We start from the raw sequence: 17,555 nt of genomic DNA, 5'->3' as shown, positions 1-17,555 counted from the left end.
TTGAGTCTTTCTTCTTCTAATCTGCAACAACGTCCATGCAATTCCACTGCAATGCTCCAATACAGTTGTTATTGGGTTCAGGGTTCAGAAAATCTGACCAGTTAGCTTGCAAGTGAGCGAGGCTTTATCGCATATAAATCAACCTCTTAAGCGTTCATGCATTTCTTAGTTAGCTAAGTTATCAATGTACGAAACTCCTAATTACTAATTTTAATAGGATCTGTGTAAAATAGAAATGGTAATAGCTCATGTTTTTGGTGCCTTGGGCGCTTTATTAGCTAGGCCCCCAACACGCTCGCCTTTCACAACACAGGTTAAAACTTTTGGGGGTCCATATCAACTAAGGTTTGAAAAACACATGTTTTTTCTGAAAAAGACGTTCGTTATAACGGTCACACCCATATACCGTGACCGTGAGGGTCCCCGAACTCGGTGCCTATATAAAGCCGATAAATAGGAAATAACGGTAGTTTTTTAGGACTGTTTTACCGTTTTCACACAAGTTATAACTGTTTTTCTAAAATTGAATTTTCCGTTTTTTGCTTCTAAATAACATTTTAAAACAAGTTTTTTGGACCATTTTTTCCGTTTTCACGTCAGTTATAACCGTTTTTATAGAAAAAAGAATTTAAAAATATCTTTTTACAAATTTTTATTTTTTAAGTTAAAATTAAAAAATTACAATATAATTTTTGAAAATAAAAGAATAAGATAACAATATATAAAAAATGTTGTAACCGCGTTATTAGACCCGTTATAACTGTTTTCACGCACGTTATAACCGTTAGATAGGAATTTCAGATCATAATTTTTTTTTATTTTCTACTCCCTTCGTCCCACATTAGTTGAGCTAATTGGTTTTAGACTTTGTCCCACAAATAGATGAGCTATTTCACTAATTAAGGGGATATTTCTAAAACTACCCTTTTAATTGATTATTGTTTCTTTAAGAAATATGTATAATTTGATAGTCATGTTTATATTCGTTAAGTAGGTGTTTTAAAATTCTTTTCTACGATCTAAAATTTACGAAAAACCGTGGTATAGTTTAAGAGAGAAATCATTTCGAAATTTTACAAGTTATTATGTATAAGGGCATACTTGTAAAAAATACTTAAACATACTCCCCTTCTTTCCTTGCCTTAATAATTGTGCAAACTATAAATGATTCAACTAATGTGGGACGGAGGGAGTATTTAACCGTTATAACGCCCGTTATTTAAAATAACATATAAAAAATGCGTTTTTTTCCTAAATGACATGTTTTTTGCCCGAAACATGTTCACACCCGACAAAACGCGGTATACCAGTCACACTCACACCCAGTCGTTGTGACATGAGATGTGACCTGTTTTTCAAACCTTGATATCAACTAAAAATCAACTATTTGAGTACGAATCAGGTCATACTCCTCTGACACATTAATGTAACACCAAAACTGGATTACACCAATCTTTTACTTCGAAAGGGAAGACTTTGATTTTAAGACTAAAGGTTAGAAGACTCGAACTTGCCAAATTTGAAAGATTCAACTTTTTCAGCGGCCCCTCCAAATTGATTTCCAGTGTTTGCATGTAATGTGGTTGTTTTTCCACCACTTAAGAAATCCATAAGCCCTAATTAATCATCATTGGCCCTGATTTAGCCAAGTTTCAAAAAGTAAATAAATAGTGCATATAGTTTAAATGCACTATGCGCAATCAAATCTCTCATCGGAGTTGTTTGTTATTCTTTTCTTTTCATCTCACCAAATCAAACATTGTTCTTTAACTTGGAATCATTTCATGTTGTATGCTTGCATCCAACTGCACCTCTAATCATTATCTGACCAACCTTCGACAAAAACATTTTGCCTATCTATCATGTCATGTGCGACATCATTTGGATGATTGGTTTTTTTGTGCAATCATAAATAAGTTGTTACATTAAAATTTTAAAAAGAAGAAACAAAAAGATATTGTTTCATGATTAAATGTATGCATGACAGTTCAAAAGCTTCAATTAAACACGTAAACAAAGTCACTTCTGCCCCGGCCGATATAAGCAAATATGCCAAGTTACCAACTGCATGATTGTCCGTCCCCACTAATACCAATTTCAGTTTCAGAAATTAGAATCCAAAACTTTGTATTTTTCTTGGACTCTAAATAAATCCAAGGAAAAGCGCGGCAAAGAGGACACAAAACTAACAACCATTGTTATATAAAATTCCCACCGCATATAAAATTAAAGAATAAAAATCACATAGGAATATAGGATCTTGAATTTTTTTTCCGAGCCGCTAAATTCTCTTTTAGTTTCTTTATTGAAGATCAGATCAGATCATGTCTGCTCCTTTATCACTTGTTTGATGACGACTATGCAATCCCTGCAAAAAAAAAAAAATAAATAAATAAAAAAGAAACAATTAACGATTAACAAAAGAAAATTTTGATCCCGTAAATCCACTCTATGTATTATTCATAACATTCCCCGTGAACTTGGATGGTTAACACGCTAGGTAAATAATCATAATTGAGATGAAAATGAGACCAGACTCCAGATGGCTATTCACCCGCAATCACTGGATACATAATCTTGAATTAACTAGAAATCTATAGATAGAGCGGGAAAACCAATTTAAAAGATAGACCTCTTCTTATTACGTTATTCTCCTCTAAAATATACAAGGGTGTTAATAGGGGTGCCAATTTGTTAGGGGGTGTATCCAACCAAGGCAAATGATTGTTTTGTCTTATATGTAATATGGTACATCCACGAACAATTTGGTACCCTCTATTAGCAATCTTGAAAATATTTGCTTGGAACTCTCTTATTTGAACATCAAAATGTCTTTCCAGATATCTGCTATAATAATCAGAAGAAAAAGTTTTAGTCGCAAATTTAATTTTCCTCAACCTCTCTCTCCTCTCTCACTCCTTCTTCTTCAATAACAACACCATCAAGAACAACCCTTCTCTGCTCAGATCTAGTCCGTTTTGGGCTGGATCTGAGCAGATTTCTTCATTATTTCTTGTTTTCTTGGTTAGTTAGTAGTTATAACTTAATTTTTATTATGTTTTTTTTTTCTTATCTACACCATTATGGAGGTTTTATCTACTCTTTTGAGATTTATCTTCGCTTTAATGGCGGTTCTTGGTTATTGGGTTGGGTTACAAGATCGATAGTGATGCTCTCCAACGGCGAAATCTTCATCTTCATCGGTGATTTCTTTGACGACGGAAGCTCCATCACTAGTTTCGAGAGATTTGAGCAAATCACTCTTATTTTGAAAGTATATCTTTCTAAAGAAGAAAAACAAATTAAATTGTTGTATTCTAATTCCGCAAAAAACCATTCTTCCTCCGATTTAATCGGATCTTATTCATACTTGTATTCGTCTTACTCTGGTAATCCTTCTCTTTCTCTTGTCGGATTTCTCGGTATTGTACTTGTACGGTATGTTCTTGTTACTTTGTATTCTCTTATTTTCGATCTTTAACTCATTGTAACCTTGAATTTCCATTAATGAAAAGGTTCCTTATTTATAAAAAAAAAAAAAAAAAACCTATTCTGTTGAAATCATTTGTTAGACCGTCACTCCATTTAGAATACCGAATGCCAACAAATTACAGGACGCGAAAAATGGAGCAACAGTAAATTGATGAATAACAAATGCCCAACTAAAGCAATTTGTTAGTTGCCCTGTAACCCCTGTTGTGGACGTAGTTGACAGCTTAGGCCAGACGTATCTTTCAGCAAATTCTTGGCCTTCAAATTAAAATTATAAAGCTAACCGGCCACTGAAAATAAAATACTCCATCAAAGAATCAGATGGGGTAATTTATCTAGCTTTTAACCATATCCGACCCTGACCACAAAAAAAAGAAGCAGGTCCACCCACCTCATCGACAAACCACTAGCCAATTGAGAAGGAAGAGGCAGATCTAAATTGCCATATGTCATTTGCATATATGTCAATCCAAGTCAGCCCTTTGATTTTTATTGGCTAATGGGTTCTTGGCCAAGTGGAGAAAACTTTACACTGAGATAAAAAGGAGTCCATGGCCGTTGTATGATGCAACCGGTTAACCTTTTCCTGCACAACTTGATATGTAAAGCAAAAGCTTGCATCATAGACAGATAAGATAAGGAAGATAGATATGTTTGTTTTCCTCTCATATAGCCCACCAATTTGACTACTTCACAGTTCACACTACTTATCATTTTTCCCAAGAAATTTTTAGTGTGTAGAGAGAAACCAATTTAACTTAAGAAAGAAAAAAAGAAAGAAAGGATTTATTTCTGTCCCGGATGCAATTTGCAAAATTTCCTAAAAGTTTATGCATTTATTTGTTTTCCAAATCTTACTCGTATAGGAAGAAATAATGTCGGCCCAAAGCTTTGTGGAAAAATATCACGTACCCGCCACCAAACATTTGCAACCAACTTACCAACATCGATTCTCTTTATTACAGGTCAAATCATGTTTATTTGCTTTCTATTGCCCTACTAATGACTCATGGATGACTCAAAATTACAAATGATGACTCATGAATGACTCTGCAAGACCCGGCATATTCAATTAGAAAATGACTTATGGACCCAACAGTTGAACCTCAAATCTGGCGTTCCCTGTATATAAATAGACCTTACTCACTCTCTTGTTTCATTCACCATTCAAACCCATAATCATATCTCTTCTCAGCATTCTCTAACAATTCAGAGACCTCAGACAGTCAAACTAAAGGCTAGCACACTTCTAAAGCAATATCATGATGAAGAACAGAATTCCAGACAGCGTTCTTGAAATTAAGTTGAGGTTAGGAGGAGGTGGGATGCGGAAAATCTTCAAACAGACGTTTAATGTTGAACAAGGAGAAACATTATTGAAAGGTTCTAGATGTTATTTATCAACCACTGCTGGTCCAATTGCAGGTCTACTATTTGTATCAACCCACAAAATTGCATTTTGCAGTGAAAAGTCTCTCACCATCTCTTCAACAAACGGAGGAATTATCAGAACACCTTACAAGGTAGTGATACCAGTAGAGAAGATAAAGAGAGTAGAAGAAAGTCAGAATGTCAATAAACCAAAGCAAAAGTACATCGAGATAGTTACAATCGATCATTTTGATTTCTGGTTTATGGGTTTCGTCAATTACGAAAAAGCTTTCAAGACTCTTCAAAAATCCACCAACATATCTCAGCAACAATCTCTATGACATATAAAATTCTCCTCTCAACTCTCCAGGGTGTTGTACATTCAGTAGTATGAGTTTAAGTAGAGAAAATTATACATACTAGTTATCAACGAGTACAAATAATCTGTATTGTACTCTCTATATATATCTCTCTGTAGTGAAAAATTCTGTTGTTACGAAGATGATCAAAATTGGAACAATCTTTTGTTAATTCTCGACCTTTAAGCATGTATATATTCTTCTTTATCTTGTGGCATGTCAAAATATTTGTTTTGTTACTAGTAACTTTCATTTGCGTATCTGAACTGAAGTTTTCTTAAAAATTGTTAGAATATATTCCATGACAAAACATACAGGAAACAATGACTTGACCAATGTTTAGGTAATACAATTAAAATTGAAATTTGGCAACTCTGACTAGATTTTTGTACGCAAGGCAAGTCCAGTAAAACTTGTCCAATTTTCGAAATAGAATAAGCTCCAACGACATTTTTGTTTGATTTCAGGAATGGGAGAATAAGTTTCAGTAACCAGCTGATATGCTTAGACCCTTTTGGTAATGGAGGTAAGCTTTTTTTTGACCCAATTGTGACACCCAGAAAAGCAGTGGACAGCATGTAAGCCCTTAATTCCTATTGGTTTATAGTTTTGGTGGTGAGTTGGATACATTAATCAGACACATCACCTCCTCCCACCTCATCATATCACCACATCAAGGAAAGTAGGAAACAAGATAAAATGTAGTCCTTCCTGATACCCAATATTTGACTATATACACTGTTTATATGTTATCTACTGCGTTACACGGAAACTTCCTGTGTATGCTCGTGTTCCGTGTCCATACGTATGGACACAGATACTGGCACTGACACTTTTTGGACACAGCTTGAGTATTAAGCAATTAAAAATTTATAACTTTGTTCACATAAAACTCTTCCGTGGATGTAAATAGAAGGCTAGAAAAACAAAAACCCAAAGGTAGCTGCCACGTATGTGATCTCGATTAAAGCTCAAGCTAGCAAGCCACCACCCACCACAAGATTAATATCTCATAAAAATCGGATCTAAATCTTTGTTCACGAACGCACTAACCTAAGAATGGACAATTAACAGTAATTAAGATTGTGTCGTCATTTGTATTTCTGCATATCTTATCAAATTAGTAATATTTTTATGCATACTGTCGTGTCCTCGTATCATGAATTTTTAGAATTACCGTATTGGACACACGAATACGTGTCCATATCAGACACCCGTGGCAGTTTCCATGTAACACAGGTTATCTAAAATCAAAGAACTTTCCAAGAGATAATAAAAGAGAAGGTTGGTTCCTGAATTTCGCAAAAAAAAAAAAAGGGTGATGTTTTATGTATATGTACTCTGCATCTCCTCTGTTCAACAACAGCACTATCCAATACAAAGAAAGAGGAGGGAAATGCTGACCATGAAATTAAACAAGTCAGCATACACATGTTTGTGTCTAGTTGAACTGAAGGCATGGTGCTGGCTCTTGGTCCTACTCAAAAAAATAACCCTACCAAATCAAAAACTCCATTCCATCGCCACAAAAATTTCCGACCCCCTATTACAAACTTCACGAATAATCCAAAATCCGGTAGTAAACAATAACTTCTACACTTCCAAAGTTCCAATCCTTATGCTAGAAAATGTGTTGATTCTGAATTATAATAACAATCATCAATTACAAAGATTCCCAAATTTATTTAAATACTAGTAATCAACTAAATCAATCAGGAAAAATTCATCGTTTCTTCTAGTAACTTTTTTTTTGGCCAAGTCCAATATTTTTTTAGTTAAATATTGCTTGGTATTTTCTAGTAAAAGAATTAGAAAAGATGGAATAATTCATTGTAGGATTGCTTGGCATTATTTCCTAAGCTTTTTTTAAGAACGAATTTATTCTGTACCCACCAAACTTTTGTAACCAATACTGATTCTGGTTACGATTTTCTTGTCAATAAATAAATCCCATCATGTATGTTGGTACACTTTACGCCCTGGTCATGACTCATGAATGACGCTCCAAAACCCTTTGAATAAAGTTGTGGTTCACTAAACCTACTTTAGGGTCTATAAATACACCTTTCTCATTCCATTAATTCATTCACAATCCAACATTTCCAACCCAACATCCTATATTCTACTGCAATTCAGTGACTTTCATCTCCATATTAGTTCAAGTACATAATGATGAACAAAATTCCAGACAGTGTTATTGAAATGAAGTTGAGGCTAGGTGGTGGTGGAATGCAAAAGATCTTCAAACAAACATTTAGAGTTGAAGAAGGAGAAAAATTACTCAAGGCATCTCGTTGTTATTTATCCACCACTGCTGGTCCAATTGCTGGTCTACTGTTCGTGTCGATCGAAAAATTTGCATTTGCAGTGAAAAGTCTCTCACAATCTCTTCAACAAATGGAGGACTTAGAAGAACACCTTACAAAGTAGTGATACCAATAGAGAAGATAAGGAGAGTAGAAGAAAGCCAAAATGTCGACAAACCGAAACAGAAATACATAGAAATAGTAACAAGTGATCATTTTGATTTCTGGTTTATGGGTTTTGTTAATTATGGTAAAGCTTTTAAGACTCTTCAAAACTCCATCAACATATCTCAACTGCAATCTCAATGAAAAATATTCATGTTATTGTACATATATCAATCACCACGAGTTTAAGTAGTGAAACATATACTAGTGCTAGCAATTCTTGTATCGTGTACAACAATCCTTATTGTACGTTTTTTTAATCTCTTTATAATAGAAACATTTATCGTAATCAAAACGATCCGACTTGCAGGTAGTTCTTTTCTTAAAATGAATGTCATTCTTCTTTTTCGTGAATTTAATTGTATACGAATGTTATCATAGATTTATCATAGCTACAACTTACAGAGGTTGATTAGCTAACCACTCAATCTCATTAAGGATGAGCTTGTTGGTTGAAAATTTTCCTTAACCAATTCTCATATCATTGACGCTGTAGTAGCAAATAACCGGCAAGTGTACGTGGCAAGATCTCAGACGACGACCCACCAAAGACGAAGCAGAGTGAAACATCGAATCATCCTCTATGACACGGGCATAAGAAAAGAGACATCTACCAAGTGCATGTGGGACGAGCACGTGTAAAGTGGAGAATCAGATGTGATGGAGAGGTGTGCATCGGGAATCAAGACATTAAATACACTGACAAGGCAGATGTTTAGAGAAGAAGAATCTCGTCAAAGTGGGGGGCCAGGAACCAAGGATAGACGATTCGGGTCGGGAGTAGAGGCGACGTCGGGTCAAAGAATATTAGACGATCAATATCGGGAAGAAATATATCAGGAAGTATGCTCATCGGGGTGATGTGAGACCAGACGATAAGTATCGGGGAGAACAGTACCAATCACCCGACATGACCATCGAAGTAGATAGAATGTGACTTACACTACAACTTCATTGTATGAGCGTGTTAGCCTATAAATACAGACCTATTGTATTGAGAAGAGGCAGGTAATCTGTAAGTGAGTGAGAGGAGAAAGAGAATATTGTAGAAAACATTCTTCCTTGTAAACTTGAGAAGTAATAAGATCATCCTTTCACCCCCGTGGACGTAGGTAATCATGTTGAACCACATATATCTTGTGTTCTTATGAGTCTCTTACTTGCTTACATTACTACCATTTCATGTTGATTGTTGGATGTAGTTGTATAACTTTTTACACCTACAGACGCATTGAATCTGCATGTGTATCATTTGGCATGCACCTACTAACCAGGTTCTGGGAGATTTATACTTAGTGAGGATTTTTATAACCAAGAGGTCAACCAGATGTTTTCGGCAAGATCCGAGTTTATTAGCCTTAGGCATATTCTTATGCACATGGCAAAAAAAAGCCTGTTTGGCATACCAGGTGGCATGGCAAACCAATTTTGCCATTATGGGAAAATCACTGAGCGACGGACTTTCTAGCGAGCGATATTGTCTATAACGCCATCGATAAAGAATATATCGCCAGCGCTTCTCTGAATAACACCAACGATATTACCTCTAGCGGCAACGGCTAGTTCTTCAACGCTTATAAATAAGTAATTTTCAAATGCAAAACTTACCCCAAATTCTTTAACACTAAAAAATTTCTCTCTTTCTCAATCTAATTTATTTTTTTATATTTCTCCAAATAGCACAATTTCAAACCCAATTTGATTCGGCAACGCAACTTGATTTTTCGGGAATAGTGCTTCAAGGTGCCGTTCAGAAGATATGTGATAGTTATAAAGAAATAAGTAACAAGCAAAGAAGTCTCCAAGTTTTGGATATCAACCAAGTCAAAACCGGAACTAAGAAAAGGCAAAGAAAAGTTCAAGGCAAGGAAAATCAAGGCAAAACAAATTTAAAGTCAAAGAAGAAGATAAACAAAGGATACTCCGTTCATGAGCGCATTGATTAGAAATTTGGTGAAATGAAGAAGATTAACAAGATGAAGAACATTGTCCCAAATTTTTATTTTTAAAGTCTATATTTCAAATTATTATCATCTAGTTTTATATCTTGTAAAATGACTATTTAATGATTATATCGAAGTTTAATGAATCTGAAAATTTGACGAGTAATGTTGAAAATTAAGCTTAATTCTATTCTTAATCCAATCTTACATTTTAATTAGAGATACATTTAATAATTTAAGCAAATATTTGAACCTAATACTTAGACAATTATGAAATTAAAACATAAGAACTTAAGTGGACAATCGAGAAATTAAAACATAAATATTGGACAATATTTGGGCAAATATTTTAAAATCTCGAAACAATTTTCAAATTGGAAGTCTTTTTCGTAGATGCGACGATATTCCGCACGACACCTACGTCGAAGTTCCATCTAGTTGCACCATCCGGACGACACCTTTACTGAAATTCCATCATGGATTCACCATTCCTCAAATTTGGACCTTCTCGATGAAGTAAAGCAACAAACCTAGTAACTTCCTTATTGATTATACTGAAGCGTTGAATCAACTCTGAAACATCACGATTGTTGAGATTCATTGTTTGTTCTTGAAATTTCCCATAAATCATTTGCCATAATGTTTCGAGATGTATTGCATTTCCAAATATAGTCTCATCAATAGAAGAAATATAATTCCTGCAAATACATTCATCTTCCGCAACAGTGAATTTTGGTTTTCGCCTTATTTGACTTCTCCTAATTTGACTTCTCCTAATTTCGCTTTGCACACTGGCACGATTAACAACTCTTTGATTTTCGGCAGCTCGTTCGTTTGCTACAAACTCAGCTAAGTCCATATTATCAACCATGCTCTCTGAAGAATCGGAAAAGTGATGAAAAGAATTGGAGATTAAGAAATTCTAGAGAGATTTAGAAATTCTGGTGTGAGTTGAAATGAGTTTGAAATTTGGTATTTATAGAGGGAAAGAATGGTAGCCGTTGGATGAAGATCTGATAAGCGTTGATCAGACCAGCGAGCGACAGCTTGACTAACGCTAGTGCTGAAATGACCAGCGAGCGCTGACTTGACCATCGAGCGATGGACACTTTATCGCTCGCTGGAAACTCTGTCTTGTATGCCTATATGTTATTCCTGACATATAAGCATATGAGTTTGGCAGTTTGGCATACCCATAATGGATACATATACGGTAAAACATGATGTTTGCCATATGCATAGGAATAGGCCTTAGCTTGTAGGCGCAGAGATGTGGCATTATCTAGTAGCTCCAACCTACAATTTCTTTAGTATAGTTGTTTGTTAAGAAAATCAAAGAAATGGAAAAAAGAAAAAAAAACACGAAAAAGAGGGGCACATGATCTCATCAAAAGGTATACTTTAGGATCCTGTTCCAATCTGACCCTTCCTATAAAAACTGGATAACGAGCAAAGCTTTTGCCTTTTTTTGTCACCGAATTGTCATCACCAATGGAAAAGCATATGATCACCCGTCACTTATTGCGCAATCCAAGTCAGACACTAGATACATATTGGTCTCCTTTTTCAATAGCCCCATGAATTTTTACATTGGTTAGACTCTCAGCACTCCATTTACAATACTGTTCAAGATTATGCAAACGAAGTCGAAGGAAGAAAATAATGAGGAACAATAAATTGATGACTACCAAATGCCCAACTAAAGCAATTTGTGGTTATAGACGCGTAGTTGACAGCTTAGGCCAGACTACAAGCAAATTTGCTGGCCCCTTTCAGCAAATTCTCGGCCTTCAAAATAAAATTATAAAGCTAACCCACTGAAAATCAGATGGGGTACGTAATTTATCTCGCTTTTAACCATATCCGACCCTGACCACAAGAAAAGCAAAGGGGTACCCACCAAATAGATCGACAAATGACTAGCCAATAGAAAATCTCAGAATCAAGAGGCAAACATAAATTGCCATATGTCATTTCATTTGTATCTATGTCAATCCAAGTCAGCCTTTCTTGGCTAATGGTTTGTTGGAGAAACACTTTACTGAGATATCCATGGCCGACGTATGAAGCAACCCCTCATATACTTAACCAGTTAACCTTTTCCTCCACAATTTGGTATGTAAAGCAAAAGCTTGTATCGTAGACAGATAGGATAAGTTTCTTTTCCTCTCATGACCCCCCTACCATTTGACTACCTCACTACTCATCATTTTTGAGAAGAAATCTTTTTTGTGTTGCGAGAAATGGATAAAAAAAAAAATGCGAGAAATGGATTAAAAAAAGAATGGATTTCTTTCTCTCCTGTAAGCAATTTAGCGAAATTTACCAAGTATAGGGAAGAAAGCACGAGGGATTTGTCAAAAGTTGAAACATTGTCGACCTAAAGCTTTTTTAAAGATAATCACGTAACCACCACCAAACAGTTGCAACAATCTCTTTTCAAGGTCAAATCGCATGCTTATTTCCTTTCTATTGCCCTAGCCTACTAATGACTCATGCATGACTCAAATTTATAAATGATGACTCATAAATGACTCCGCAAGACCCTGAATATTCAATTAGAAAATGATTTATGGACCCAACAGTTGATCCTGTTGAACAGTTGAACCTCTCAAATCTGGCGTTCCCTGTATATAAATAGACCTTACTCTCTTGTTTCATTCACCATAATAATATTTCTTCTCAGAGACCTTACACAGTCAAGTTAAAAGACTTCTAAACTAAAGAAACTAAGATGAAGAATAGAATTCCAGACAGCGTTCTCGAAATTAAGTTAAGGTTAGGAGGAGGTGGGATGCGAAAAATCTTCAAACACACGTTTAATGTCGAACAAGGAGAAACGTTATTGAAGGGATCAAGATGTTATTTATCAACCACTGCTGGTCCAATTGCGGGTTTACTCTTCGTATCAACCCAGAAAATTGCATTTTGCAGTGAAAAGTCCCTGACCATCTCTTCGACAAACGGAGGATTCATAAGAACACCTTACAAAGTTGTGATACCAGTAGAGAAGATAAAGAGAGTAGAAGAAAGTCATAATGTCGATAAACCGAAAGAAAAGTACATCGAAATAGTAACAACTGATCATTTTGATTTCTGGTTTATGGGTTTTGTGAATTACGAAAAAGCTTTCAAGTGTTTGCAAAGATCAATCAACATATCTCAGCAACAATCTCTGTGACATGTGAAATACTTCTCTCGAAGAGTGTTGTACATATAGTAGTATGAGTTCAAGCTAGTTGAAGTTAAAGTCATTAAGCAGTACAAATAATCTATATTGTACTCTACATATCTCTCTCTGCAGTCTGTAGTGGAAAATTCTCTTGTTATGAAAATGATAAAAATTAGAACAATCTTTTGTTAATTCTCAACCTTTTAGCACATATATTCTTCTCTATATTGTGATTGTTACTACTTCTCCATCTCGTGATTGTGTTTTGTTACTTTAACTAACTTTCATTTAATTATGGTAATTTTATTATTAAGAATTTGCATGACCAAGAATGAAGAATCCATGTTTAATGTCAAAAGATGCATCAAACAAAGACTTGCCCAATGTTTAGGTACTACCATTCGAATTTGGCAACTCTGACTTGAATTTTTTACTCAGGTCCAGTAAAACTTGTCCCATTTGCTAAAGAGAATAAAGGTCCAACAGAAATTTTTAGTTTGATTTCTGGATTGGAAGGAAGTAGTTGCTCTTGTAGCTAAGGCGTCTAGGCTGCTGATATGCTTGCCCCCTTTTGTTAATAGAGCTAAGCTTTTCGTTACCCAGAAAAGCAGTGGACAGCATGGGGCAATCCAAGCAAGCCCTTGATTTCCTATTGGTTTATAGTTTTGGTGAGCAGTTGGATACACTAATCATATATCACTTGAAGGAAAGTAGGGAACAAGATAAAATACAAGTCCTTTATGATACCCAATACGTATTTGACTATGTGCACTCTTATCTCAGATAAACAACTTTCCAAGGGATAAGAAAAGAGAAGGTTGGTTGGTTGCAAAGGTGATGCAATATGCAGTTATGTACTCTGCATCTCCTCTTGTTCGGCAGCACTATCCAGACACCCCATGTACTATGCACTATCCTGACCACGAAACTAAGCAAGTCAGCTGCATCCACATGTTTGTGTCCAGTTGAAGGCTCTTGGTCCTACTGAAAATAACCCTACCAGATCAAATAGTATGGCCCAGAAAAATCTCCGGCCCCTATACGAACTTCAATCCCGGCCAGAAAGTGTTGTTGATTCCGGATTCTATCAATGTATTTGAATAGCCTTTGAATATTATCAATTCAGGACTAAATTCATTTTATTTTCTAGTAAAAGAATTAGAAAAGATAGAATAATTCATCGTAGGATTGCCCTGGTAATGACTCATGAATGACGCTTCAGAACCCTTTGAATCAAAGTTGGTGGTTCACCAATTAACCAACTTTAAGGTCCGGTGTCCCTATAAAATATACCTTTCTCATTCAATTGTTTCATTCATAACATTTGCAAACCAATTTCCTATATTCTACAACAATTCATAGGCTTTCATTTGCATATTAGTCCAAGTACATAATGAAGAACAGAATTCCAGACAGTGTTATCGAAATGAAGTTGAGGCTAGGCGGAGGTGGAATGCAAAGAATCTTCAAACAAACATTTAGAATCCAAGAGGGTGAAAGATTACTCAAGGCATCTCGATGTTATTTATCGACCACAGCTGGGCCAATTGCGGGTCTACTCTTCATATCGACGGAAAAAGTGGCATTTTGCAGTGAAAAGTCTCTCACAATCTCTTCAGCAAACGGAGGATTTATTAGAACACCTTACAAAGTAGTGATACCTATCGAAAAGATAAAAAGAGTAAAGGAAAGTCAGAATATCGATAAACCAAAACAAAAGTATATTGAAATAGTAACAATCGATCATTTTGATTTCTGGTTTATGGGTTTTGTTAACTACGACAAAGCTTTCAAGACTCTTCAAAAATCAATCAACACATCTCAACAACACTAGTCTCAATAAGGATTCATGTTTCTGTACATATATATCATCGTCAGTTTAACTGAAGTAGTGAAACTTACACTTGCAATTGTTGTATCAGTACAAATAGTCCTTCTTGTACTTTTCATCTCTTTGTAATGGAAACATTTATTGTTGTCGAAATGATCGTACTTGCAGATAGTTCTTCTCTTAAAACGAATGTTATCCTTATTTATCATCTAATGTTATCATAGATTTATCATAGCTACAAATGTTGATAAGCATTCCTCTCACACTCACCGCTAATAAGACCGAAAATGTAGTATTTGGGACTTGTTGGTTAACTTATCAAAGTTTCCCGTCAATCTTACCGAGGAAGAGTTTGTCGGTTCGACTTTCCATTTGCCAATTCTCATATCATTGACGCACTGGTTCTGTCAAGCATGTCTAACATTTTGTATGCACATTCTGGCCGGGTTTTGGGGAGATTTACACCATTGGCCATTGAGGATTTTTATTACTTCAAACAGATGTTCCTGCAAGATCTGAGTTCATTAGCCTTAGCTTTAGGCGCAGAGATGTAGCATTATCTAGTAGCTCCAACCTTTGCGCCGGGTCGGTGCAATTTAGTATAGTTTGTTATGAAAATAAAGAAACAAAAAAACACGCCATAAAGAGGGGCACATGATCTCATCAAAAGGTTTATTTTAAGATTCTGGTTCCCATCCAACCCTTCCAGAAATGGAGCTGATTTCTCCAAAAACTGGATAATGCGCAATGCTTTTGCCTTTTTTTGTCACCCAATTGTCATCAGCAGTGAAAAAGCATATGATCACCAGTCACTTATTGGGCAATCCAAGTCAGACACTAGTTTCTGTTGGTCTCCTTTTTCAATAGCCAGTATCTGACTGACCACTCGACTGTTTTTTCTTCTTTTTTTCTGAAGCAACTTGTGTAACACTGAAAATTCCTTAAACATTATCCTACAGAATGCAGGTACATACACTATGTTAATCTCCCTTGGTAGAAAATCAAAATTGTATTTCACGTAGCACTGCTAAGGTCTGTACTAGCCTGCTGATGTGCCAGCTCGCCCCTTTTGGTGATGGATTTTTGTTACCCAGTTGGTTTTTTACAGTTTGGTGATACACTAATAAATAGGAGGTCCAAGGCCATTGGATATGACCACATATTCACAAATACCTAATCATATACATCACCTCCCACCTGATCATTTCATATCATTTCAAGGAAAGTAGGAAACAAGATAAAATGAAGTCCTTTCTGATTCCCAATATTTGACTATGTGCACTCTTTATACCTATCTTAAAAGAAAGAATTTTCCAAGAGATAAGAAAAGAAAGTTGGTTGCTCGATTTTGCAAAGAGAAAGGTGATGTAGTTACGTACTCTGCATCTCCTCTATTCAGCAGCACTATCCAGACATCCCATTACAAAGAAAGAAGGAAATGCTGACCACGAATCTAAACAAGTCAGCTGCATACACATGTTTGTGTCTAGTTGAAGGCTTGCAATGGTGCTGGCTCTTGGTCCTACTCAAAAAAATAATCCACCTTCATACCTTATCTGTGGATTCTCTTCACTGCCGACTAAACCAAATATATCTGGAGTATTAATTTAAATACTATAAGTTACCTGATAATAATAACCAAAACTCATTGAAATGATTAAATATGTCTAACGACTTTGACCCTATTGTAAAATCCAGTGGCAAGTTTTAAATTTTTTGTTTTGTTAATCAAACTGCAAATAATGAAACACTCATCAAGTAAAGGCACCAAGCTTCCATCAAAAAACTTGCAGATACACTGAGTATCCATTATTTAAAAAAAATACCGCCGATTTATTTCTACCATTAACAACTCTTAAATCTAATAAACCAGGACAAATATTGATTCTATGTTCTAGTAAAATAATTAATAAAGACGGAATAAATCATGTAGGATTGTTTGGCATTATTTCCTGAGATTTTTTTTTTAAAACGAATTTATTCTGTAACCAACACTGATTTTGGTTATGATTTTCTTGTCAATAAGCAAATCTCATCATGTTATGTTTGTACACTTTATGCCCTGGTAATGACTCATGCATGACTCTGGTGATGACTCTTCAAAACCCAAAGAATTAAAGTTGGTGGTTCACTAAACCAACTTTATTGTCCGGTGTCCCTATAAATGCACATTTCTCATTCAATTGTTTCATTCACAATTCAAGGTTTCAGCAGCTTTCAAACCCATTTCTCTGAATTCCACTGCAGCTTACAGATTTTCATCTCTTCAAGACTTCAAGCACTAGTATACTAGTTTAAGTACATAATGATGAACAAGATTCCAGACAGTGTTATCGAAATTAAATTAAGGCTAGGTGGTGGTGGAATGCAAAAGATCTTCAAACAAACATTTAGAGTCGAAGAGGGCGAAAAATTACTCAAGGCATCAAGATGTTATTTATCCACCACTGCTGGTCCAATTGCTGGTCTACTCTTTGTGTCAACCCACAAAATTGCATTTTGCAGTGAAAAACCTCTAACCATCTCTTCAATGAACGGAGGATTTATTAGAACACCTTACAAGGTAGCGATACCGGTAGAGAAGATAAAAAGAGTTGAAGAAAGTCAGAATGATTACATACCGAAACAAAAGTACATAGAAATTGTGACAGTTGATCATTTTGATTTCTGGTTTATGGGTTTTGTTAACTACGACAAAGCTTTCAAGACTCTTCAAAAATCCATTAACATTTCTCAACAGCAATCTCAATGAGGAATTTTCATGTTCTTGTATATATACATAATCATGGGTTTAAAACTTTTAAGTAGTGAAACATATCTAGCAATTCTTGTATCAGTACAAATAGTCGTTATTGTACTTTTCATCTGCAATCGAAACATATATTGTTATGGAAATTACAATTTATCTTTTCTTAA

General features: G+C 35.3%; 2 protein-coding genes across 2 annotated transcripts; both read left to right on the top strand.

Annotated features, from left to right (window-relative positions):
* The first annotated feature begins 4,757 nt into the window (after positions 1-4,757).
* On the top strand, positions 4,758-5,204 carry LOC113295977 (GEM-like protein 4). Its single transcript, XM_026544301.1, has one exon. It carries the CDS (start codon positions 4,758-4,760, stop codon positions 5,202-5,204), a length of 447 nt encoding a protein of 148 aa, XP_026400086.1.
* An 11,555-nt stretch (positions 5,205-16,759) lies between these two features.
* LOC113293372 (GEM-like protein 4) lies at positions 16,760-17,555 on the top strand. Its single transcript, XM_026542028.1, has one exon. The coding sequence runs from the start codon at positions 16,945-16,947 to the stop codon at positions 17,389-17,391; it is 447 nt and encodes a 148-aa protein (XP_026397813.1). The 5' UTR covers positions 16,760-16,944; the 3' UTR covers positions 17,392-17,555.

The sequence above is a fragment of the Papaver somniferum genome, chromosome 7, assembly GCF_003573695.1.
Source record: "Papaver somniferum cultivar HN1 chromosome 7, ASM357369v1, whole genome shotgun sequence".
Taxonomy (NCBI): domain Eukaryota; kingdom Viridiplantae; phylum Streptophyta; class Magnoliopsida; order Ranunculales; family Papaveraceae; genus Papaver; species Papaver somniferum.
Note: the sequence above shows the minus strand (reverse complement) of the source record. Positions and strands in the feature narration are given on the sequence as shown.

Excerpts from the sequence above, each read along its gene's own strand:
- LOC113295977 (XM_026544301.1), top strand. The coding sequence starts at position 4,758 with ATGAAGAACAGAATTCCAGACAGCGTTCTTGAAATTAAGTTGAGGTTA.
- LOC113293372 (XM_026542028.1), top strand. The coding sequence starts at position 16,945 with ATGATGAACAAGATTCCAGACAGTGTTATCGAAATTAAATTAAGGCTA.